The sequence below is a fragment of the Calidris pugnax genome, unplaced genomic scaffold (genome assembly GCF_001431845.1).
Source record: "Calidris pugnax isolate Ruff unplaced genomic scaffold, ASM143184v1 scaffold8, whole genome shotgun sequence".
Taxonomy (NCBI): domain Eukaryota; kingdom Metazoa; phylum Chordata; class Aves; order Charadriiformes; family Scolopacidae; genus Calidris; species Calidris pugnax.
In genome coordinates this window covers 2954688-2980489 of record NW_015090830.1, presented here as the reverse complement: position 1 = coordinate 2980489, position 25802 = coordinate 2954688, and the positions used below count along the sequence as shown (strand labels likewise).

The window sequence follows — 25802 nt, the reverse complement described above, 5'->3', positions numbered from 1 at the left end:
TATTCTGCAAGTTTAATTTATCATTTGCAGTGGGGCATTCTGTCAAGAAGTAGTTTACCTTTGGGAATATTGTCCTCTGAGTCTCCTGTGGCTAGGAGGTCAGCATTGTCTCTGACCTCTCGCCTGTTCTGTTTGACTGAAAGACTTTATTTTCCTGCTTTGCTTTTTTTGTCGCTGTTGTTAAGTCAAGTCTTTTCTAGCACTTCAAACCTGATCTCCCATCTTTCCCCTGCAATGCAGGGTGCAGTTTATAATCAGCCATGTCACAGGGAAGTAGTGAGGCTGCTAGGTACGTGTCACATTTTCACTCTGGCTCCACCCTAGTCTTTCAAAGCACTCTGATCCTTTGGAATCCTCTGATCCTTTAGTTCTTTTTCTTTTCCCTTCTGTCCTCCCAAACATCAACATCTGCGAAGTCAGTGTATGGTTTCACTGAGTCTTAGATACTAACCAGGATTTTTATATTTAATATAAATAATTTTAGTGTATGATGCACAATAAAGCAATGTGAAATACTGATATGTATCCCCAGTATTGTTGTTCTGCTATTCTGCACAGATTAATAATCTTAACTGCTCTGTGTAGAGTTTTCATGGTGATGACTTAAGAAATATTGGAACATTACAGCAATTAAGGAATACGTGTACATTGCAGTATGACCTAGAGTGGTTTTGATACTTGTTGGAAGAGTTGTTCTCAAGACACTATCACTTCACAAAGATTTATGTTTATTGAGCTAACACATTTACATGTATGCATTTTATTTAATCATTTATAAATGAATATATCATGAGGATCCATTTTGGTTTTATTTCTTTTACTATTTTAATATGCATCTCTAAACATAAGAATTTTTGTATGTTTCACCGTGATATTGTCTTAACTGCGTATAAGAGCAGGCAAAAATAATCAGTCTTTCAGACTGTGCGACAGCAACAAATTTGTTGATAAGGAGTTTCAGGCAATATTATAGCATAAGTGAAGAAGAAGAAAAAATAATAGCAAATAAATAGCAATTGCTTCATGGGCAGTTAAAGCAGGATAATGTCTAGTTGCAATCATTCTGGCTCCATCAGTCTCCTGTCAGAATTTTGTTCTGGTTTGGACAAAAAGTAAAAGCCAAAGTTGAAAAGAAAAGCTACTTCTTTATGAATCCAATTTAATACCTTCTGACATTGGCAGACAGGCTCATTAATTTCAATGGGTGTTGGATCAGGGCATAGATCTTGAAGCCTAAACTTATTTTTCCAAAAATAGATTACATTCTTATTTCTTCATTATGTCCTAATTTAAAGTCCCTTGAATCAGACTATTAACAAAATATTATCCTATCTCAGAAAATAATACAGATAAAACTAGAATTTCACTCAACACTCACATAGTGCTTTCCCTCTTCAAAGCACTTTAGAAACACTGATTAATCATAACATTAATTAAATGACTATATTTTTTAAAATTCAGTCTTCCAAAAGCTCTATTCTCTGCAGGGAGCAGGGAAGAGGATAGCAAGGGACTAAAACCAGCTCCAGTAATCAGAAAACTTAGCCTGCAGCAATTAAACTGAGGAATCACTTCCCTTTGCAGAATCTTTTTTACTTTGGGCTAGTGGAAAGATGAAAGAAAAGATGACAGTGCAATCCAAACGAGAAATAGATGTGTTGGTGTGTAAAGGAGCTGATTAATTAGGTATATTTGCACTACCTGGGTAGGCTAACAACTCCTTTCCATACCTCTACCAGTTTGCATACTAGGCAGGAAATGTAAACAAAATTAATTTAAAAGGAAATTATTTGAGTGAGTGCCCACATAGACTCCATCCATTCTGGGTATAAAACCCAAGCATGCAAGATCAAATTCTTTGGGTCCAAGAACAATAAAGGATTAGGTTGGTTGTTCCCAGCCAACCTGAAAAAGTTAAGACTGCAAGGGAGACAGCCAAAGCCACCACCCAAATCCTTTTTTCTGGCCAGAGGAGGGGGAACAATGGAAGAGCAGTAATATCTGTGGGTATGTGACAGTTTACCTTAAAAAATGCTGCTTCCTTTGCTGCTAAGGGTGACAAATAAAAGCTTATTGGTTGAGATTTTTCTCCTTCTGTGGACTCAGTAATTCTTTGGCATATCAGGTCAACAAATAGTTAGGCTGGTCAAGCTGGACTTTGAACTGACTCATTTTCATAGTCCCAGTGTGGGTGGGACAGTCAACAAATTAGCGCTTCCTCCTCTTCCCAAAGAAGTGTAAGTCAGAGCATGCATCCCGAGTTGGGCTGCCTGTGTTTGATGGTTGGTTTGCCTCTCCAGCATGAGAGGGGAAAGAGATTGCTCAGCTGATGTATGGATTAACATTCAGAATAGAAGCCACCCACTGTGGTGGGTGAGAGGTGCTGTTAAGAAAGAGAAACTCCATTTGGCCAGAGTACCCATAAATCAATTTCTGTACTAATTTTCTGACTGTTCTGCTGCAAACATCTACTCCCCCAAAGGAGAGCTAGTTTCTCTAGAAATCCAGTTTTCGGTGGCAACACACATCCCATGACAATTGCCAAAAAGACAGTAATTTTGGTAACTAAATCAGATCAGGTCTCAATACCCTACTCTAGTTTTGACACTAGCTCCGATAGAGCCAGCTGATGTACTTCTGCATGCAAAGTGTAGGTATAGGTCAAGCCTTTAAAGCACATGTTGGGACAGATATGCTGTATGAATTAGCAGTTCAGGGCCAGCTAAAGAGCCCTGAAGGTTCTTTAATCTCTAGGCCTTAAGACAACTGCTAATATAAAGCCTGAATGCCTGCAGTCTTGCTGGGTGAGAGAAATGCAGACTATGAAGGTATTCCTTTGAGAGAGGAGCAAAATCAGCTTTAGGACTAACAGTAGATGAAATAGATAGCAGTCTGTGGAACTGGAGATACACAAAAGAGACAACAAGAGTAGTATGAGAGCAATAGCTTTTAAATACAGTATTTTCAAGTCTAAAATCTATGCCTGTAAGCTAGGTAAAATTTCCTTTAGAATATTAAACAGCAGGAGCCTGGTGGGGGTCATGGGTATGCAGAGGTGTGGCAGAAACAGCATCCAGCTGAGCATCACACTGAAGGTCTTCAAACCAATATGAGGAGAAAATGGAAAAGCTTGGCAGACAGGGCAGATGCAGAGATATGCACCTAAATATCAGACAGGCAAGAAATGGCAAAGGAACATGAAATCTTCGTGGTTAAGACCCAAAGGGCTGAGGTGGTACAGCTCAAGGAAATAAAAATACCAGTCATGTAAGAGAGGGGAGAGGGTGAAGCCCTGAGAAGGTGAGTTGAAAGCAAGAAAAATGATCAACCAGAGGGAGGCAGGAAATACATGAAATTGAAAAATTGCTTTTCTGGAATCCTAGAAGCTGAAAGAGGAAGGTGGCTGGGTTAAAATGCTGCTACAGGAAAGAAAGTCTATGAAGGATCATGGATCTGAGAAAGCAATTTTCTGAAAAACAGTGATTGCATTGCACTCAGTTGTGATTTCCCATGGCATGTTCAGGGTGAAAATACCAGAATGCTTCTCTTTTGTCTCTATTCAATACTACTGGCTTATATACATACTACTCTTCCATCCCTGTTCTGTCCATGCCCTTTGTCATTCCTAGTTCTCATGCCATACCTTTCTCTTGCAAAATATAGAATCATAGAACCGGCATCTTTAATCTTTTTTAAAAGATAAAAGCTTCTATATCAGTTACTCTCTTCAGTATTTAATTCTTTTACAGCAAATCTCAATTGACATTGCCAACACAGACATTGGTGGTAAACGTACTTTCATCGCTCTATGGAAGTTTGAGGGTTTCTTCCCTGAAAATGTAAAAGATGACTATTCCTGCTCCCTGTAGGGCTTTATATGCTACGCTACCTATGGTTGAATCTATTCTTGATAAAAAAGATTTTAAAAAAAGAAAACCAATGAATGGCACGTCACATACAATGCATCAGGGAAGATATTGTTCCTCTTTGTCATGGTCCATACTGAATACCAATCTTATATCTTGAAATCTTGCTGCCTGTCATCAGAGGTGGTGGAAAAGTGAAAAGTATGTATCATTTTTCTGAGGGGAAGAGGGAATCTGAGACCTCCACCTGATCTTTTGTTCTGTCTCAGCAGCCGTCAGCAAAGTGCACCTGGGTGCTTGGGGGCACAGGAGGGCATGTGTGTGTAACATTTTTTATTCTTTCTGTCTTCTCCTAAAATAATTTATCTCCACACAGTCTTAAAATTTAAGTTCAAATAAACCTGCAAGGAGGTGAAAACTGGCATTGTTCTCTAGCTCAAAGCACTCATTATCCCAACTTAATTGGCAGGCTAGGCTTAATGTGAAGCAGCTAAAGCAGTGGCTCCAGCCCACGAGTTTTGAGGTGCTTACTCAAACCAGTCTAATTTAACTCATCACTCATTCCCTTACAAATGATTGAACTGAGTTGATAGTTTTTTGGATAGGGATAATTACAGTACTGTAGTCAATTAACGTTATGTAGTGAAATGTTTTTATATCTGTTTACTCTGAAGTGCCAGAAATTACAAATGTTTGTGCACATCCCTAATGTAAGAAGTAAAAGGGCTTGGGTACCTAAAAACGTTTTGGCCAAACATTGGGAGTGAGATTCGGGTGCCAAAGATAAGCATTAATCATTAAAGACTGTAGGACATCCTGCCTTGTCTTCACCTGCTTTTCCAGAAGGCTGTATCTCTTCCATAGGTCTACTAACTCTGTGCAGACATCTCAGGTATCTAAGGGCATTTGAAACCGTGTTAGCCCCCTATGTTTGGGTACATTAATTGCCCCCTACGTACCTAAAAAATGGTTTAGGCTTTCCTAAATCCCAAACTGATCCAAAATCCTCTGTTCTGTGACACTTGCTCAAAGTGGTGGAGCCCATGCTTTTTGGGTGCATGCTTTTCACTCCTACTGCTCAGGGGTTTTTTCCACTTCTCTCATCCAATACCACTTCAAGCACAGTGGTCTTAGGAACTTGAAACTGATCTGTTGTGATGAGCAACATCACAGACCATTAGCTAGCACTGGTCAGGCCATGTGGGTTTGACAGTAGCCACTGCATTTGAGTTGCATAAATCTGCCCTGTCACCAGCTTAAGTCATGTCAAACCAGGAGGCACCAGAGAAAGGGAAAGGAGAGTCACCGTATACAAACTGTAGTGACTTACAGTTCCTTCATATGCAATGTACGCTGCAGTTGGCAATGCTAGAGACTATATTATGGGGAAGGGTGGGTAGAAAAGTCACTGGCTTGGTGGTTGCAGTGGAAAGCCTGCATGGAGGTAGTTACGTCATTCAGTGCTGAGCAAGAGGACATCAAACTTTGGGGTGGGTAATCACCCTTATTTCAGGGTCTTCTGAAACTGGGGTCTTCCTTTATAAAACAACATTGCCATGGTAGATGATTTCTTGTTCTTCTGTCACCTACACCTTTCCTGGTGCCTCCTAAAGTCTGAGGAATAATCATCTACTCACGTGGACAAGTGTATCTCAACCTCAGTACTGCAGCCTTTCTTGTTTTCAAAAATATAACTTCTCCTTCCATCCACTACCTTTGCTGCTGGCTCAACAGCTCTGGCATTACCCTGCTTCATCTTCTTCCATTTGCTTCCTCCTCTGTCCCACAAAAAACTACACGTTTGTCTCTAAGACCCAGACTGACAGCATTTCTTAGCTCTTAAACTATTTTGCCTTTAAAATTTGGGGTAGCTTTTCCTCCTCAAGTGTTTCAGTGACAGAAGAGAATCTCCCTGTGAAAACTAACAAACCTTTACCCTCTTAAATTACGTAGAATTCACGGCAGCTCTGATGCCTTCCAAATACTTTTACTGCCTAGACAGTCCGAGTACAGAGTTTGCTACATATTGTACTAAGCGTAATCATTTTTTGGTGGGCTCTTACACTCCACTCTTGCACCTCAGTATGTACTGAATATTTCCAGTGTTCAGAGAAGAGACCGTGTTCCTCTGGTACAATGACACCTGGACACTTTCATGTGCTTCACTAGTGCCAATAGTGATTGTCAATTACACCTTAAAACAACAGTATCTGACAAGAGAAAGCACAGTGCACAAGTGAACCCTTTATCCAATGCAGTAGTGGTGTTTCTGCCACTGCTATCATGTGATGAATGCACTCTAATTAATTACACTGGTAGTTGAATATACTGGCTCATGATTAAAATGTGTTCCATCCAAATTAAGTAGACAGTTTTGGCACATTTATTAAATAATGATTGAAAGTAATAATAAAGGCTCTCCCAGTAATATTATTTTCAAAGAAAAGGCTGTGAAATACTTAAGTTGAATGGTTAGAAAGGATGATGAAAATGCACAAAACCATGTATGTCTGGAAAATTAAGTAGAGCGCGCATGTTCAAACCAAGAGAGGAAAATTCATATGTATCAGACACTGATAGTCCTGGGATAGGGTATCTGTAGCATTGTAACAAAATTAGGTGGCATTTTGCTATTTTGATATTGTCTAGCTACAAGATGTGAATTAATTGGTGTCTTTGAGGGGAAAAAATGGTGATGTATTACTTTATTAGAACAAGCTCTACCTCTAGGACAGGATTCTGAGTTTGAATTAATATCTGTTTGAGGTTTCTTGTGTTTTCAGTAGGTTAATTTTCCTAGTCTTGTTCTCTCAAACTAGGAACCATGCCACAACTATTTATTAAATGTGCCATTATGTCAAAGTCATTTTTCAGAGATGAGTGAAAATGGAAATGAAGTCATAGGGGTTACACCAGCAGTGAATTTGTCTCAAGACAATAGTAGGGAAATATTTCTGGAAGTGGAACCTTATCTGTGATAACTTTGCTCCTGTTAAATCTACCAGAATAGTTTACTCTACAATTTCCTCTGAAGGCAAAATCTTTCTTAAGACATCTATCAGTTTGATCCTATGAAGGAAAAAGTTTCCTGAATTGAGTAGCAAAGCCATGTACTAAGCTGTTAATGAGACTTTCCTTCCATGCAAAGGAAAAGATGTTAAATCTGCATTGTTGAAATGTTTAATAAGCAAACCTTATCATCTTACAGTCAAACACTTAGTGTATGGTGATAGGTGAATCCAACTCTCAATATAAAACAGTGATAAAAGTCTTATCTTAGAAAAGTAACTTCAAAATGTGTAGTGTCAGAAAAATCCTGTCCTGAACACCTACAGGACAACCCTTTTCCTATGACATTGCCCCCAGATTATGACTATTTAATGTCTGTCTTCCTTTCTTTATGAATGAAATGGAAAAAATAAATATTACTTCTTTTTTCCTTGTCAAAGGGGTGGCTACGTTTAATCATATTATGTAAATCCTTTTTAAAAGCATCAAATCAGTTTTTGGTCTTGCAATTTGTAATGCTGCTCAAATAAAAAAAAAAAAACCACAACAATTTATTTGTAGATAAAAGCAGTTCTGTATGAACCCTAACAAAAATTAACAATGCTATTTATTTTTAATATCATTCTCACACACATCCTCCTCTCTTCCCAGGACCTTAATCAGTTCTTACTTCCGTAGCTCAAGGAGACTTGAGCTGCAAGTTGAAATCACCAGCCTTACTCCTAGTAGTGCTAGATGAAACTTTTACTAACATTACAAGACTAGTTTCCATTTCTATGTGGCAGTCTGCTTTCAGAAGAGGTTCTTAACATTGAAAAAAAAATCATTCTAAATGCAAATGCTCTGCATATCATAACATATAGTAATGCAAAAGTCAAGGATCACATGTGTTGTCAGCTGTGTTGGGCTGATGTAGTCGTAGCTGTGCTTTCATTGGCATTACTAGACATTTGCACCACTCCAAACTAGAGTAGGTTTTCTTCTATAGTTCATGCTAAAAGGCATGACTCTTCTTTCCTTCATGCCTACTGTAAAGCAGCAGGAACACAACTGAGACAACTGTAGTTAACTGATTTTATTTTTTTTTTCTGTGAATATAATGCAGTAATCTATTAACTATGTACTCCCCTCTTATTCTGGCTGGTGTGCCACCTTTTTCTGGTGAACCTCTGGAAGGACAGTTTGAGCCGTGATGGCTGCCTCTGTGGTCGGCTGCTTTACCCACGGGTGTGAGCAGCTCTGTTGGAGTTGGCAGTTCTGGCTTTCACAGCACCTTGGGGACAGGGCAGAGAGGATGAAGCCTGTCTCCCCTGCAGGCAGCACATGGGAGGACTAGGGGCCTGTCATTATCATTAGAGGTTTCTGATGGGAGGGTCTTCAAAGTGGACACCAGCTTGCATGGCTGCCACAGCTGCAATACACTGACTAGATTTTAGGTCTACAAAATGTGCGTTGAGCATCAACATGTCCAGAATGCTTATACCATGTTCGATTGTGTTTATTTTTGTTTTCCCACTGAGCTTTTCCTGATAGCTCCAAAGCCTTTATTTCTTGTAAGAAGCATCTTGTGTGTCTGGGCATGTGTACTGGCATGGATCCTATTGCCTGGAATACTAGGCCAGTTTGAGGAAAGAATTCTGCTTTGGGCAGCTATCCAGATTTCCTTATACCCAGTGCTAAGGGACACAGTCTTTGGCTGCTAATGGAAAAATCACTGACGTCTGGTTCCACCAGAGGACTCAGATGGTGAGATGCTCTGTTGCAATTTAAGTGAAGTACAAAAGGAAAAAGGAATGTTGGTCTGTTCTGGATGTGTGTACAGGGTAAAGCAGAAAGTCTCATTGATCTGGTTTATCTAGTTGTACTTACTCCTGACCCATAGCAGACACTGCACTAGAAGGGTAAAAGCTACACCAAATCATGGTTTATTTTATTTTTTGATACACAAGCTTAATTTATTATATGCTACAGACTGAAGTAATCACCATAAATGATAAGCAACTGTTAATGTGTTCCTGTTAGATAGAACAAGCAGATACAGATGTAAATAGCATTTCAGACTGTTCTTGAACAGTGTTTGAGATGGGGGGGAGGGGGGAAAGATTTTCCCTTTGCTCAAACAAACCATTTCTGAAAGAGTAAGCGGTGTTATAATCTGTAGTGAATCTAATATTAATAACATTGCTGAAAAGCTAATAATGAAAATGACCAATTAAATGTTAAGTGCAAAGAAATAAAAATGTTTGAGAACAAGATTTCAGTTTGTATTGCAGCACACCGATGAGATTCAAATCCTACTGTACACATTTTGTTGATCATGTTATGCTTTTTATAATCAGGAGTATTTTTACATGATACAGAGTGAGTAGTTTCTAAGATCTCTCATTACAACAAAATCTATTTGATAACCTTTAAGTTTAACATTTTAATACAGAGGTTTTAGTTTTTATCTGTATAATGAATATTCTGTTCCAAATGATTGGCTGTATTTTTGCCACAGCAGGCAAAATTGTGAGAAATAAAAATAGTTTAACGTTTTATAGTTAGAAGATGTGATTTTCCTCTTACCTCTGCTTTCAAATATGGACACACACAACTGAACCTATGAATTCAGAAATAAGATTTTTAATAAGTACTCATAAATAGTAATTGATCAGAACTTTTTTAATTTATCAAAAATAACTGATTAAATTATCATATTATATACAATAATCATACCTGATTATTTCATTCATAAAATGTGATGTAAATTAGATTACTAATTATATTTATTTTTCCCAATTTTCCTGTCCTTTTCATCCTGCGTGATACACTCTCATGGTGATTGCTGTATGCAAATTCCTAGCACAGCTGCACTGGAGGTGATTCGGAGTTGTTTCACTGACCTCAGCAACAACTCCATCAAGTCCTTGCCCTCTCTGATCTTGTCTTCATCACCCTGAAGGACTGAGTTGCCATTTTACCATAATAGTGACCCTCTTGAACTGGTGCGAGGCTTCTCATATGTCTGTGCCAGTGCTAATCCCAGTGTACATTTATATATATTTGTAGTGTGTATAAATATATAAATTCTCAGAAGCAGCTCTTCTGTTATTTTCACAAGCACTACATGACTTCCAGGCACAATTTTGCCAAAAAAAAAAAATCTTTATTCATTTAAACATGAAAAAATGTATAATAGTCAACAGAACTTATTTTTTGTGTCTTCAGTTCAATGGAATCATTTTAAAAATTTGTTGCACCTTTCATTTTAGGAGATTTTTAGTTCTAGAATGTTATATAACATATATATGTTATATATAACGTATAATGTTATATATATATATATATAACATATAATGTTATATAACATTCTAGAGTGTTATATAAAATAATCTGTAACTATCAGACAGGAATAGATGTCAAAAAGGCTTCCTTTCTGGTCAGTACCCTGCACACGACTAAGGATGTGTAGAAGAGTGCAGTGTCATCTCTTAGCACTAAGTTAACAATAGTCATAGTCATCGAAACACTAAAAAACCCAGTTAAGTTACTGCATGTAGTATAGAATTATCCTTGCTCAATGAAACTGATCCTTCAGAGAATACTTTTTCACAAATAATAACAGTGTCATTGGGTTTGCATTCACTGTAGTGTTTTTAACAGCTGGTGCTCAGTTTATTTGTAGTAACTTGAATTACGAGTTGTGTGATGGGAGAGGAGGACTTGATAAGCTCTGTAAGTTATGGTATTTGGGTTACCTTTTTACATATACTTGACCTGTACTGTCATCATTTCATTCTCATAAAGGCATGAGGTAGCCCGTATCTGAAGTCTCCAACTGGTGTTATATGGAAATATTAAAAGTCCCCAATGTGTGAAATGCTTGAACGTGCGATTGTATAAATGTGGCTTGTTCCAAAGTAGTATCAGTAGCCAATTGGATCACATGCAATGATGCAAATGGTGCTAATAGTCTTGCGTGTTTTCCCTGTACTTCTTCACCATCACCCTTTATTACTGTATCTTCTGAATTCTCCCTTCATTTTCTTTCAACAAAGGCAAGTATGCCATGAGGGATCTGGTCCACCGACTGCCAGGCGCTAACAACAGCAACAGCTCAGCGAGCAAGGCCATGTCTGATGACACCGTTACTGCCATTTGCTGCACTCTGCACGAAGTCATCACTAAAAACATGGAGAATGCCAAGGCCTTACGAGACGCAGGCGGCATTGAGAAACTGGTTGGCATATCTAAGAGTAAAGGAGACAAGTATGTTTTGCAAATCACCTTGCACCTTTTTTAACATCTCCAGTAGTTATTACTAGTCCTGAATGTGTTTCCCTCTTCTGTGCAATCATGAGTTGAACTCTTTAGTTGAATCAGAAATCATTTGTCCAGTGGGAAAGGTGACAAGAAACAGAGAATGCAAATAGCAAAAGTTTCTGCTGTGGTTTATTTTTGATGTACCATCAGCAGTGCATGGAGTGCACTGCACGTGCAGTTTAAGGAAGAGCGATTACTTACAGTAACTACTACCTCTAAGCACTTCCAGAAGATCCTGATAAACATTAGGGACCAGAGCTGTTGGATTGCACCCTGCAGAGGGGTGATGTGCAGGTGGAGGGATCCTGTGAAAGGAAGGGACCTCACTGTATCTCTGTTACTGCTCCTCTTGCTCTGGGAGTGAAGAATGTAAAGCCACTATCCCTCTTCACAGCACCCTTTTCCCTGCCACCAGCTTGGTGGTAGGGTGGGGCATAGTAGAAAAATGGATCCATAGATTTTCCCAACACCATGCTTCTGAGGGAGAATTAGGGTTCCTGCAGGCTATTTTGTGAGGCACCAGAACATGCAAAAATCTTACACAAACTGTGACATTTTCCAAGCAGCTATGGTTTCATCTTGTCTGTTTTCCTATGTACGCACTCTTCATGAAGAGTTCATTCTTTATCCTTCTTTTGCCTGAAACAGATAGCGTGGTTCTCATATTTGTCAACCTGCAGAAGTATAGTGCAATGGGACTTTGGCAGTTTGAAAACAAAAAGCCTTCACTGTAGTGTACAAAACCCATCAGTCCACCTACTCGAAGCTGTCATCACACAGCCTACTGCAGCATCAGAGCTCTAAAAGAGCCCCACAAAGCCAGGCCACAACCTGAAGGAAAGATTTATGCACCCTACATTTGGTATGAGAACTTATGCTCGCCTATGTGATCGGAGCATTGCCAATATACTTTAATCACATTTCTTTTCCTCTATTGTCACCCTTTTCTTTTCATACCAAATTCATTATTGAAACATTCTCACATTCTAATTGTAAAGGATAAAACGTAGTAGCGTAACAAAATAAGTGATTCCAGTTGTGGCAGCTCCCCATGCTCTGCTGATTTATTTGCATTTGCATTTTTATTATTATTAAATCTATATCAAATATACTGATATTGCAAGCAGGTTCATATCCATTCCTCTTAAGTTGAATGTTTCTTTCCTCAGAATAATGCAGTTGTCTACCTGTTCATTATCTGGTAGAGGTTATTAATACCTATTGGGTCTGGAATTTTCCAAGTATCATGGGCAGTTTTAGGAGAATACAAGGGTATAAGTCCCTAAGTATTCCTCACAACTGTGAAAGACATATCCATGTTGAATGAAAGTATTTAGTCCAGGTAGTGTTCAGTAATTCCAAAATGCCCTCCCAAATCGTGATATGTATCACTTCTCTCAAGTACTTTGAGTTGCAGTCCTATGTTATTACTGTTACAGGTTACACAGTTCTAGAACAAGAAAACCTGTCAACTCATAGTGCTATAAATGTCCATCTTAAGTGAAAGTTCAATTTTTTCGGCTCCCAGAAGTGTTAGTGTTGTGCACCATTACTTTGGTTTGGTTTCTTATAAATAATCCACTGTTTAAAAATCAGAATTGCTGGTTGTTAGACTGATAGCAAATTCTGACATGCTCACTTTAATACGGTAAAACACTTCAGTATGAATTCATCTTGTCCGGTGTGAAGTCTGCTTCTAAAAGTGCAGGATACCAGCTTGGCCATGCATCCTGCTATGTATCAGAGCCAGGAGTGTGGGGCTGGCCCCACTAGCCTTTGGAGCATGCCCAGGGCTTGAGTGCTTTCCCTCTGTGATGGCACAAGAGAACTGGTGTTCAGAAGGTCATATTGGCCAAGCCCATATTGGCTTTCCATAGTTCCTGTTTCTCCTCAGTACTCACAGCAAGGATGGCGCAGTTATTTTCCTGGTTGCTCCATGCTACCAGCGCCCAGCTAGCCAGTACAGCTGGCACTATAATAAAAACAATTATGCTTGAAAAGGTTTATCAAATTCCAATTTATTCACCAGTTACTCACCTGTTGCTGTAGTCTGGGCGAGAAATAGGAGAAAAGGAGAAAAAAGCACCAAATAAATTACTAGGAAAATAGTGTATAAGTTATTTGAATCAGTTGTGTCATGAATATTGCTTCACCAGCCCGAGTGTCAGCCTACCAGTAGTCCTTCTCAGAGGTGACAGGCTGCACCAGAGCATGAGAAGATTTCCTGCCCAAACCAGTAATATATGCTGCTGGTTTTCTGGTTTCTCTTTGGTTTTGCAATTGGTATGCTTTTTCTGAGTAAAACATGAATCACCTCAGTGACTGCCCCAAACTCCCTCAGTCCTCACTCCAAACTTCAGCCTTTGCAAGGCATACATTGCAAGGCATACATTGCAAGGTTTTCTAGCACTCTGCTGCTTTAAGTGTGTTATTGGTACAGCACAGTGTATGCTTCCTCAATGGACTGGATTATTTTCCCAGTCCTTTTCTATCTGACCCTTCTTCACTGAGCTGAATATGCACTGATTAATTTTTTTTTTTAGATTTTTTTTAAATGTGACCTATCCCGAGAACAATATATGACTCCCAACTGATTGTTACAATAGTTTAGAACTTCTTTCAAAACCCTTCTGAAGAAAAAGTCCATGTGAAGTTGGTTTTCAACATGACATTACATTGCCATCGTTAAAGGGTAATGGTGTGAGTAAGACGCAAGTCCTAATTTGGATTGCTAATGAAATTTGTCCTGACTTGTTATAAACAGTCTCATTTCTGCATCTTGGCTCTGCACTTCAAAAACTGTGCTCATCACCTATCTACAGTGGGTTTTTTTGGCCACTGCTAAGAGGCTCTTAATGTGTTGAGCCACTCTGTCATGAGTTTAAGTTTGGCAGCTTGTGGAGAAAGAATCTCTGGCTCTAACTTCTTGTCCTTTATGGCAAAAGTTGTAGCCAGGACATCTTCTTAGATGTACATAATCCGGTTGGGTCCTCAACAATTTTGCCAGTTGCTGCCCCTCCCATTCCTCCTCTTATGCTCTCAGCATGAATCCTTGTTCTCAGTGTGCTGAGGAACACACATTTTGCTCCTCACTGAATAATTAGTACTACAGAAATAGCATGTATTGCCCTTGCTTAAAAACACATTGGTCTCCAAGATGCCAACCAAAGATCTTGTGGTACATTTAAAACACAACTTTAATTGTGGGTTTTTAAATCCATGGCAGTGCATTTGAAAATTGGGATGAACGGAGTCCGGTAATTAACAGTCTCTTTCTCACTCTTTCTTTCTCTCTCTCTCCCTTTTTAATATATGTGTGTAACAGGCATTCGCCAAAAGTGGTGAAAGCAGCATCTCAGGTCCTCAATAGTATGTGGCAGTACAGAGACCTGAGAAGTCTCTACAAGAAGGTAAGGCTTGGGTTTTTTCTGGATTTGTCATCTTTCATGTGGTTACCCAAATTTGGGGGCTGAGAGACTTTAGACCAAAACATTTATATGAACTAGAAATTCACCTAGAGTTTAAAATTTCAGATACTTGGAGCTATGGGTTTTTCCCTTTTTTTCTACTATTACCATGGAAATACCTTTTGATTATAATTATAGTTTTGATTGAAATACATGTGGCTGTGAAAAGGGGATGTGAATTTGATTTTCAAAAGAATTCATACAGAAAGTGCTGGATCTGACAGCCCTGGAGAGTGAAGTTCTCTGTTCATAGAACAAACTTATGCAAGCTCTCCTACTGTACTGTACCCTCTTACACCTCCCCACCCTGCCCTGAAGAGATTACCAAATTCCCAGCCCTTCAGCTCCCAAATTTCCTCATGAGTTTGTAAACAAGAGTATCTGAAGGGAGTTGTGCTTAAGGACCAGTTACACGTGGAGCTGGGCTGAAACCTCATAGCTTCACTTCCAATTGGCTGGTAGACAGTAGGATCATACGCTTGGTTTTCAGTCTATGGAGTCTATAGTACCATACCATTCCCACAGGCCTGCTAATCTCTTAAAAATGAATCACAATATGGTAATACAATATTGTGAAACAACATCCAATATAGCTTTTAAAACATAAGTATCTACTTAGTAAATGACAATGTTTAAAGTAATTCTTGCTGAGTATTTCCAAACTTATATATGAGTATCAGCCTGCAGATTTAGTTCTCGGAGGTCTTCTTGCTACATGGAATTTCACAGCTGATCTAATTGATACTTGTATTTGTAATCTCAGCAAAGAGAGCTAAAACTTCATATGGCACAAAAGTTCAGGTCCTAGTTAAAAATGAGGCATAAGAATTGTGAAACATGGAAGGTTCACAGCAGCATAGTCTGTGCTGTGTATGCATTTTGCACAAGCAAAGAACTTAGTTATGCACCAAATCTCAAACTGGCAGAAGCTGCCCTTCTGTTCGAAATGCTGTTCTTTTACGTGCCTCAGCCCTGCTTGTGTCAAGTCTGAGGAGTAAGGAAGGGGATTATTGAGTCTCTCCCATTGTTCACTTCCAGTATTTTCAGTCATCCTTGGCAGACTTAGGGATAACATACGCGAAGATGTTCCAAGTAAGGAGCTGGTACGCAACTGTCCCATTCAGAGGTGGGAACAAACATGAGCTGGAGTAGGCTCTTCTTGACGCAAGGCAGTAACAGACTGGGAGTGTGCATAGCCTGACTTCTGTGCATGTGGGTGGCTGTACTGTAGAGGCTGAACTTTATTGCACCCTAATCTCTTTGAGGTTCTTACAATGGCTCATTTCCAGCCTTCTGTTTGTATATATATGCTGTGATAGAAAAGCAGTTTCTGGGGTTGCTCCGTGCATGAGGTAGTCTATATGCTGTATGGCCTCTGAGTATACTGCTGTCTAAAGGACGTTCTGTCAGTTGCCAGTGTGAATGCCTGGTAATGTACTTACACACTAAGCGTGCTTGGGTACTAGGTACCTTGAATGCTTAAAAGAACACTTTCTGTGGCCACAAATACATACCTGTGGTATGGAAAGCAGGGCAGGCTAGCCTTTGAGGTAGCTTCCAGGACACTCATTACATACGCTGATAAGCATTGTATAAATACAATTACTTTTGATCAAAATGTTCAGATAGTTCATTTAAGATACTCCTGTTTATTAAAAAACATATAGTGATCTTTAATATTTAAAGTCCACCATATTTATTGAACTCGCCAGTAGTAGGCTGACTGTTATGCTGGCTGGCTGAGTTTCACCACTGTTGGGAAGATAATGGTTTTATGATAGAAAAATTAGAAAAAGTTTGCAGTATACTAGTATTCAGCTAGTTATGTCATATGAAGACACTAGGTCAATGCAATCTTTATTTTGTCCCATTAAAACATATATACTAGTAAAAATAAGTAAACATACAGTAGGCAGTAAAATATGATCAGCACTTTGCAGTATCTTGCACTTACACAGCCTTTTTGAAGTGCAGGTAAATCCCATTGCATAACCATCAGCAATTTCTTCCTGTGTACTGAAGTATCTATACAATTACTTTCAAAGAATTGGTGGCCTATGGAGAGGCACAATTTTGTATTGCAATACAAGGAAATCACAAGCATCACATCATATTTAAGAAAAAGCAGCAGTACTTACCTTACTGTTTGAGAGAAAGTGTAACCAGATAGTTTGAATTGTAGTATATTTTAGAGCTATGTGTGTACAGTAGAGTAAGGAGGGGTAAAAAGAATAGAAGGATTATCCTTTGTATTAATGATGAAAGAAGGCAATATATATTTACTGCTGATACAGTAGTAGTTGATATATTTAGTCTGAATATGACTGTATCAATAAAAACATGAAAACCTCATTCACTTTACTAATTTTGCTCAACATTATAGGGATCATCCCCTAGCTGGCAGAATGTAAACAACACTGACAGAAAGTCCATCCAGAGTTGGGGATTGGTGTGGTCACCTAATGAATTCCCACACCAGTGAAGGCCCAAAAGCCAAGAAGTACGTAGGCACAATTTCCCACTTGCAGCACTGCCCCATGAACTCCTGGCTGTGAAGTGGCAACAAGCGCAGGAGTCAGAAACAAGTCCTCCACCTGCTGCCAGTAGCAGGGCTGTCCTGAGCAAGGTACATATATATATATATACAAGCTCCATCCCATCGTGGGTGAGCAAGTTCTTCAGCTTTAACCAAGGCTAGAACATTAATGTACCTATGTAGTGAAACCTAAATAAAGCAGCCTCTAAGGACACCGTCTAAATCAGTTATTGCATGAAAAATAGCCCAAATTTAACAGATTTCAGGGTGCCAGCTTCAGCTATGTTGCTTATGAAGAACAGTAGTGTGCACGATTTCATTCTGCCACTCAGTGTCTGACAGATACTGCCTGTTTCTCTGGTCAGTTCAAAGTCAAAAACTACAGCAGCAACTGCCACAACTCAGTTAACTTCACTGGCCAAATGAAACAATATATCCTGTCTCAAGGTCGTAGTATATCTGGCTAAGAATACAAAAAGTATCTTTTGACAACACAAAAATTTAAGGTCCTATCCATCTTTTTTATCCTGAAAAATGCAAAATTATTCCACAAGTCAGTGAGGGAGAAAGTATAGAAAATTAAATCTGGTAAGAGAAGTTAAAACTAGTGATATAAGTGTTTCTGGAAAAAGAGTTTTGGGCTAGCCCATGTGCTGTGTTCAAGAAGAAGGGCAGAGCAGTTGGACAGAACAAACCCTGCAAGCAATGTAGTTCCAGCAGTCCAGAGCTCAGAGTTCTGGTACCCAGGAACTTCTCTGGAATGGGCTGATCCTGCACCCAGTGAAAGCAAGGAGAAGGCCCTGTTGATTTCATAGGTCCTTTCTGTAAGCTCTCGAAAGAGCTGGAACTTCTGCAGCAAATTGAACTGTACTGGTGAGACAGGCTAACTAGGCTGCAGCATCCTCTGGGTCCTGGGATTCCCGAGATCCTATGAAAAATAAGGATTGAAGGTTTGTTGTTATCTTTGGTTCAGTTTGCTGGAGCAGAAACATTATTTTAATAGCACATTACAACAGGAGTACAACAGGAGTTGCACTCTTTGAACTGTTGGTTTTTTCTTTCAAATAGCCTTTTATTCACTAGAAGGCATGAGCTGCAACTCAAGGAAGAGAAGGGGGCATTGGCTTTCTTGTCTCAGTTTCCACTTGGAAAGCTCTGGAAGTCCATGATACCTTATGCACTGTGTTTGCAGAGCTATGTCACATCCTGTACCCTCCACTGCCAGGCTGTCTGTGCACTAACATTTCCAGTTCATAGCTATGTTGTGGCTGTAGTGGGACACATAGACTTGTTAGGCTGGGCTTACATGGAAAAGGCACAGAAAGTAAATCATCACCGTTCAGATCTGTGAGTGAGGTGACAAGTGTTTACGACCTGTTGTAGGCTTGTGCCTAAAATGAAAAAGAAGATTTCACTCCCTGTTATGGTTATTTTGGCACTATCCTAATGCAGTCCAACAAGAAAAGGTTGTAAAATGCATAAATGTTTCTGGTCCTAAAACTACAGAAAAAAGAGAACTTGACAGACCAAGAAGAAGCAATGACTTTAGTGTGGAAGTGAAGGAGTTGTCAGCCATCCCAGAAGTTTAAATTGCAGGTACTTCATCATGGAAAAGTTCACAGGAAATACTGCTCAGTTCGCTGAAACAGAAATCTAATCTGAAAAAAAAATCCCACCAGGAGGAAAACAAGGTTCAGGTTAATTTCCATATAAACAGTATTTAGATTATGTAGTGTGATTATTTTCTAAATACTACTAAAGCTTATCAAGCAAAAAGAGGTGATCATCACAATTTTTCATCAGTAGATGGAATATTGTCTTCCAAAGAGGGACTTTAGTGTCATGTCATTTTCAAATGTCTTTGTTCTCTACACGTAAGACATATTTTCATAAATGATCATTTATCTGCCTCTGTTTTCATGCGTCTGTTCTGAAATACTTAAAATCTGATTTGCAAAAGTGCTTAGTGGTGATATGGTCCCATTGCCCGTAGCCCTGAGGACAGGTCAATGGTCCAGCACCTACGAAAAACAGGTAGAGGAGCTATCCCGCTTGTCTCTGTGCTTCAGACTTATTGTACATCCCTCTTCTTCAAGTATCTTGGTAACCTGTACAATCAGCTGTAGAATTAAGTGCTGCTCACAGTCTCCAGAGAGAGGTCCTGTCCCAGTTATGCTTAGCCACCTAAGCAAGGTGAAGGAGCTAATATGGTGATTCTTTAAGGACAACTATTTCCAAGTGAGGAACACTGGACCCCACACCAGTCTCTAGGATGTTAGCTGTTCGAAGATTTGGGGACACCTTGGAAAATACAGATGTGACTGTAAGAGAACAGATTCCCATTAGCTGGTAAACTCTCATCTATATCAATATTCAAAAAAAAAATCAACTACTCTTAAACACAGATAGCTTGTTAAATTACATGAGGAAATTTGAGAAAAAGGGTTGTGCTAAATGAGCTTAACATGAAAGAAAATTTATTAGCTAAAACCAACCTTCAATTAGCATTAAATGTGTGTAATATTAAAGAGCTGGAGGAACTGCCAGGAAGAATATGTTTTCTATTAATTGGTTTGCTTTGCCTAACCACTTAGGCTCCAACAAAATATGTTTACATTCTATCATTATGTTTACTTTTACTCTGTCTTCCAGTGTATAAGTAGAGATCACAATGAATTTGTAGAAATTATTTTTCTTCTCCATTTATTATCGTAGGTTTCTGTTCTGCATGGAATAATAGAAATGTTTGTGCTATTCACCTGCCATATGAATAAAAACGCAACCAATTATTTGAAAACAAGGAGGCTGTAGAAGGCAGTCGTCCTTCAGGGTGTAGTGTGCCGTTTACAACAGGGAGAGTATTCTGGTAGGCATTTACTGAAGTCAGAGTACTCACTGATGATGGCCTTGTCCATCATTGGCTAGAAAAGATACTTAGAGTTGCCTGAAGCCTTAAAAGCAGTTAAGCCAATCCAGATCTAGAAGATGATTCTCTTTTCATGTGACTTACAGAGCAATAAAATAAGAAGGTCCTTTATTGCTAAATGCTCCGTGAAAATTGTCAGCAATAAACTTCAGAACTCTAGTCAAGGAGTTTTAGAATCTAAAGTTCTTTCTCAAATAAAATATACCTAATCACCCTTTAAAAATGCTAATTACATCATGCTATAATGTAGACTTGGAATACATCATTGGGATTTTCATCTGGTAAGGTTATCGCCAGTAGTCAGACATTCCCCAAAAAGAGGCTGTCTTTAGGTTAAATTTGCCTAGTGCAGAGGTCTGTGCAGAACTTAAAGCCTACATTAATGATCTAAATTCCAAGTCCAAAACATAATAGTTCCTCAAAGAAGTGGCTTGAGTTGAAAGAGCTATTTATGTGCTCCTATTTTCATGAGCGTATGTATTTAACAGTGCTGATCTTTCAGTGGGGCTTAATTTGTTTTTATACAATTAGCAAAGCCTTGTTCAGATTAATATGTCACCTTTTTAGAAAAATAATGGATTCATTTAGGGTAACCCCCCCACTGTAATATAAAGCTAGATTATCATTACAGAGAAGGCATTGTCTGGAGCCCATTTTTATATTAACTATGAAAATGCAAGTACCTGATTACTAAATAATTGACTGATTGATTGATTTATGGCAGTGGGCGGCCCCAAGCTTCAGTGTGACTGATGACAGAGGATTTTCACCAACCCACCACTCTGGGTCATGGCACGCTCAACATACTCTCTCCCAGAGCCAAGAAACCAGAATCTATTCCCCAACCCAGGTATTCTGGCTGTCAGCTGACCAGCGTTGAATTGTTCTGTTCCATGCATACTGACACTTGTACACAAAGGAGTTCTGCAGGAGACGTTTGAATCAAAAGTAACAAAGCTTTTCTATATCTTAAAATTATACCATTTAATTTACTGAACCCTGTTGTAGGTTCTAGATGGAAAGAGTCTCGCTTCATTTAGGAGAGCGGTCCCATTCATTTCAGCCGCGTGAGGAAGGTGTGCAGAGTTCTGCTCTCTCCAAGGACAGCGTGTACCAGGGAGAGGGACAAGGGCATTACATTCAGTTCCCTGACAAGCTTTCTAGCATTTCTGTAATCTCTTTTTGATTGTCTGAACCTTTCAAACAGAAAGGCAGTTATTGATAAGCACTATGTTGCAACAGCAGATTAAATTTATCAAGCACTTGGCTTTCTTTTTTTGGCCCAATGGCATCTGTAAGAAAAAAGCAATAGCTGCTGATTTCAGTAAGGGAATCCCAGGTAAAGTAGGATACCTATAGACAAATCAATGTCCAGGAGTCAATTAAATTCTTTAAATGCTCATTTTGAAAATCTCTATTAATAAGAACAATGGAGATTTCCTTCTGCCATAAGTACACTTGATGAGAATTAGCGCGACTAGGCATTTTTTAATTAGAGGCACTGTTTAATTTAGGTACTAAAATTCCACTTCTTTAACCAAGTGTAGTGTTTTGGTTTCCTCCTAATATTTTTTTTTCATAATAAAATGTGACAGCAGCATTATTTCAAAAACAAAATACCTTCTACATATGCAAACATTCAAGTAAATCCATGGAGAAACCTTTATATATGTATGTGTATCTGTGTATTCTTTCTGATAAAATATTTAGAGAAAATAGGAATTTACATGGTTTTCTGGTCACATGGGACACAGTAGTTGTGCTATTTCTTTCCATTTCTTTTTTTTTCTACTAAGTTTGCCTGGTGGAGAGGAGACATCAGAGAAGATCTTGCTTAAATACTTTAGACATAAATATCTTTCAGGGTTTGGGTAAATCCCTTTAATCTTTAGATAACAGGAATATGATTTTTTAAACAACCAGCATTTTATCATCTGATATATGACATTACTTTCTTTTGTTAATCAGGAATTAAGCAAATTCCTAAATTGATTTTAAATAAAGCAAATGTGGAAATTTTCTGTGGAATTAAGATATTCAAGCTTTTTTAGAAGATAGAGATTCTATAAGCAATACAGCAAAAAAAAAATAGTCTTCAAATATATACTTCCTTTTCTTCCTGCCTGTTTCAGTCTTTCTTCCCTAAAAACATGTTATTTGCATTTAAGTGAGCATTTTAAATTTGGCTTTTTATCAAATGACAATCTTGTTAAATACTTAATCATGAAATTGATTTCAGAACTATAGAAAAAGTTGGTATTACTGATTTTTTCATATGTGTTGAGTTATTATTAATTCTACATTTTATGCTGTATATAGTTTCCAATGTTCATGTAAGATAAGCTTGCCTTTCCCAATGCACATGCAAATATGAAGTATTTCTTCATTAAAGCAAAGGCATGTTTTCTATTATGCAGGAAATAACTTGTAGTAGCTGCAGATCAAAGAATAATTACTTAATCTTTTTAGACTCTTTCTTAGAGACACAAAGCCTCTTCAGTGAGGAATGATATGTTAGGCTGGAATTTTGTTTTTCTTTTTACCTTGATGCTCCTTTTTTCAACATAATTAGCACTAGGCAGTATCACTGTATAGTATAAACTTATCATTTAACTTACTTCCTCTTTTGACTGCATATGCCTTCCCAGAGATTATTTTTTTAAGAATCATTCAAAACTTTGACACGTAAATTATAACATTTGTAGCTTTTTCATTGCCAGTTGCCTGCTTACATAATATTCTGTTTATCTTTACACTAAGAATTTGCATGTCATGAGCAAAATCGTGAAGCCTTAATAGGAAATTGTGCCAATAAATTGAGCTGACCTACACAGGTAAACATTTTGGCCTATGCAGAACTATCCAGAAGTATTCACACATGGGAAAAATGGTGTATAAACTGTCACTGAATTTTTGAAAAGAATGAGAAACGGGGAGAGAGAGATTCTCAGCATTTGGCATAACACAAATATATTGTGTCCTCACCTAGCTGTATTATCATTCTAAATCATTTGGCTAGTTTTTAAGATCAATTTAGAAAAAAAAAGACAAAATTTATATCTAAAATATTACAAAATACTAAGTCAAACTGAATGTTATTTCAATTTTAGATTAATGCAAATAATAATTTCACTTGTCCAGTCAAATAGATCATGTTCTGCTTTTCCTAGCTTATCCATCATATCAAGTAATATTTTTCCCAATTCCTTCTTAACTTCCCTTGATTTTATTAATAGTATCAGACAATGCTAGAAAGAGGAAGGATTGTCTAACTTTTTTTTTTTTTAATGTTTTACATGGCTTAAAGAGGGTAGAAAATCTTTCGGAATACAAAATACTAGTGTTTTTGCTTACATGACAGTGACAACACATGCATATCAAAATTTGTGTTTCTGCAGCAGTTGTTAGAGAGAGATGTTTTCAAATGTTTTGTGCTTCTGAGTTCCATCATTTACTGTATAATAAACTTAATTTGTTTTCATCATTTTGCCTTTTACATAGTTAAATTCTTTGTGATACTCTCAACAAAGGTTTATTTACTATACACCTACCATTCCTTTAGTCATGTTTCAGTTACTTCAGTATTTATACATTTCTTTCCAAAACGTTTTCCATGTTTACTGTGGTATTTAAAATATTAGCAGTAATGTAAAATACAGTCTGTGCTGAACTGAAGATTCGGTACTGATGGTAGTATTTCCATGAAAACAGTCCTGGGTAGCTGAAGCAAGACCTTGCCCATCCTTACGCTATTTTGCTGCGGGCTTCTTTACTGAATGGTATCCAAAAAAAAAAATTATATATGATGACTAAGCACATTTAAAGCCAAACTAATGGCTTTTTTTTGCAATTCTTGCAAATACTTGTACGTCTGTGTGATGACGTATCTGCATTTTTGCTGGTAAATATCTATATATCATGGAATCATAGAATGGTTAGAGTTGGAAGGAACCTTAAAAATCATGGAGTTCCAACCCCCCTGCCATGGGCAGGGACACCTCCCACTAGATGTGCATAGATGTATACACAAATGGGAGTGTGTGTATGTAAAACATACACATGACACAACACGGGCCTTGACGACCTGCCTTTAAGCAAGGTGTCTGAACAAAGAGAATTCCTAAAGGAATTAATTTTAATGGTTTGAGCTATGAGCATAGGAGCTGCAGCTATGCTTCACTGTTGCTTTTCTGGTGAGGGCCTTAGAGGCATGATAGTCCCTTCCTTTAACATTCAGCATTGTAGCCAGAGGTAATTCAACAACCAGGTTTAGCAGTAATTCCTCTAAATAATCACTATGAGATGTGTGGAAGCTGACACCATTCTCATTCAAAGCCTGCTAGACTCGAGAGGTGCTAAACAAATAAGAAAAGAATCAAAGTTTGTCCAAACTGTTCTCTAGGATGAGCCATACATATATGAGATGCTAAATCACCCTCAGCATTGATAGAGAGTCTCATGGTAAGCTCTAGCTGACTTATGTGGGAACCACTAGGTATTTTTCACCTGAAAACCCAAGTCCATTTTAAGGTTACTAAGTACAGATTTAGAAGAGAGAAATTTAGTCTCGTAGTTGTGTAAAGTCTGTCTCTATAGTACTCCCCCTTTTGAACTTCTCTGAAGAAAAGAAAATTTAAAATGCAGCCCAGGAGTCAGTATCTTTGACTTAGAGCCTTCTTTCTGAAGGGAATTGTATAACTGAAGTTTCTGAAATATCCTTAGGGTAGAGGTATGAGTAGGCATCCAGAATCTGGAGGATTATGCATAAGGTCACATCTACAGAATTTTTCTTCCCAAAGTACGGTACCTCAGAATAAAAGTGGATTTTAATGCTTGAATACAAAGTATATAGCTAAGAAAATGATCTTCATGTCTTTTGGGACTGGGAACATTTTTAGTCAACTTAAATAATGTATTGTATTTTTAATACAAATATAAATAACATTGATTAACGGCAAAGAAAGTTTAGCTGGATTCAGAGGTACAATACTGAGAAGAATCCAAAAGTCTTTCTAAGGACTTTCAAAAGTCTTTTAAGGATACATGCTAAGAGAAACTATTTTTAGTTTATGTCAGTCTTTTTCTCCAAAATTCATTCAAGGAACATGATTTCTACCATTCAAAACAAAGTAACATTTATCATTAACTTGTGTGCTTGATGTTTGCATGTCTAGATGCAGACACAGGTAAAAGCACACATACAGAAAAGAGTATGGGTGAGAAACTCAGTTTCTCCCAACAAAGTCAAACCAGTATGTTCGATGGCTGCTTGTAGTTTTGCAAATGAATTAGATCAGTAGAACTTTTAGTACTAGTAATAGCATATGCAAGCAGCAAAGAGGGGACAGAAATCAAATTGCATTTATTATTATGGCAATCAGAGCATGTTGTCTTTTCAGAGATAAATAGTCTAGCTGTGATGGTCTGCTGCATAACACTGGGCACCTTTTGCTGATGCTCCTCTGAGTTACTGTACTTAAGCTATCATAATCCTCATTCTTTTTCGTCCTGTAGAGAGATTAAAAGTGTTTAACGTGACTAGTACATGGAAATTCAGTCAAAGTTTGATGAAATATTAAGCTGGTGCATCAATATCCTACTTTCAGTTCTTTGATGTTCTATGTGATCTAGTAATGGGTGGGGAAAAAAATTACTGGGAAGTCCTTCTCATTTCTTTCCTCTTTCCTAAAACT

General features: G+C 38.1%; 1 protein-coding gene across 1 annotated transcript in view; it reads left to right on the top strand.

Annotated features, from left to right (window-relative positions):
- CTNND2 (catenin delta 2) overlaps positions 1–25802 on the top strand; it is a 672616-nt gene that overhangs the window by 622221 nt on the left and 24593 nt on the right. Inside the window, exons 17-18 of the mRNA XM_014940766.1 lie at positions 10916–11126; positions 14506–14590. Of these exons, the coding sequence (XP_014796252.1) occupies positions 10916–11126; positions 14506–14590 (296 nt within the window). The remainder of the gene's footprint in view (positions 1–10915; positions 11127–14505; positions 14591–25802) is intronic.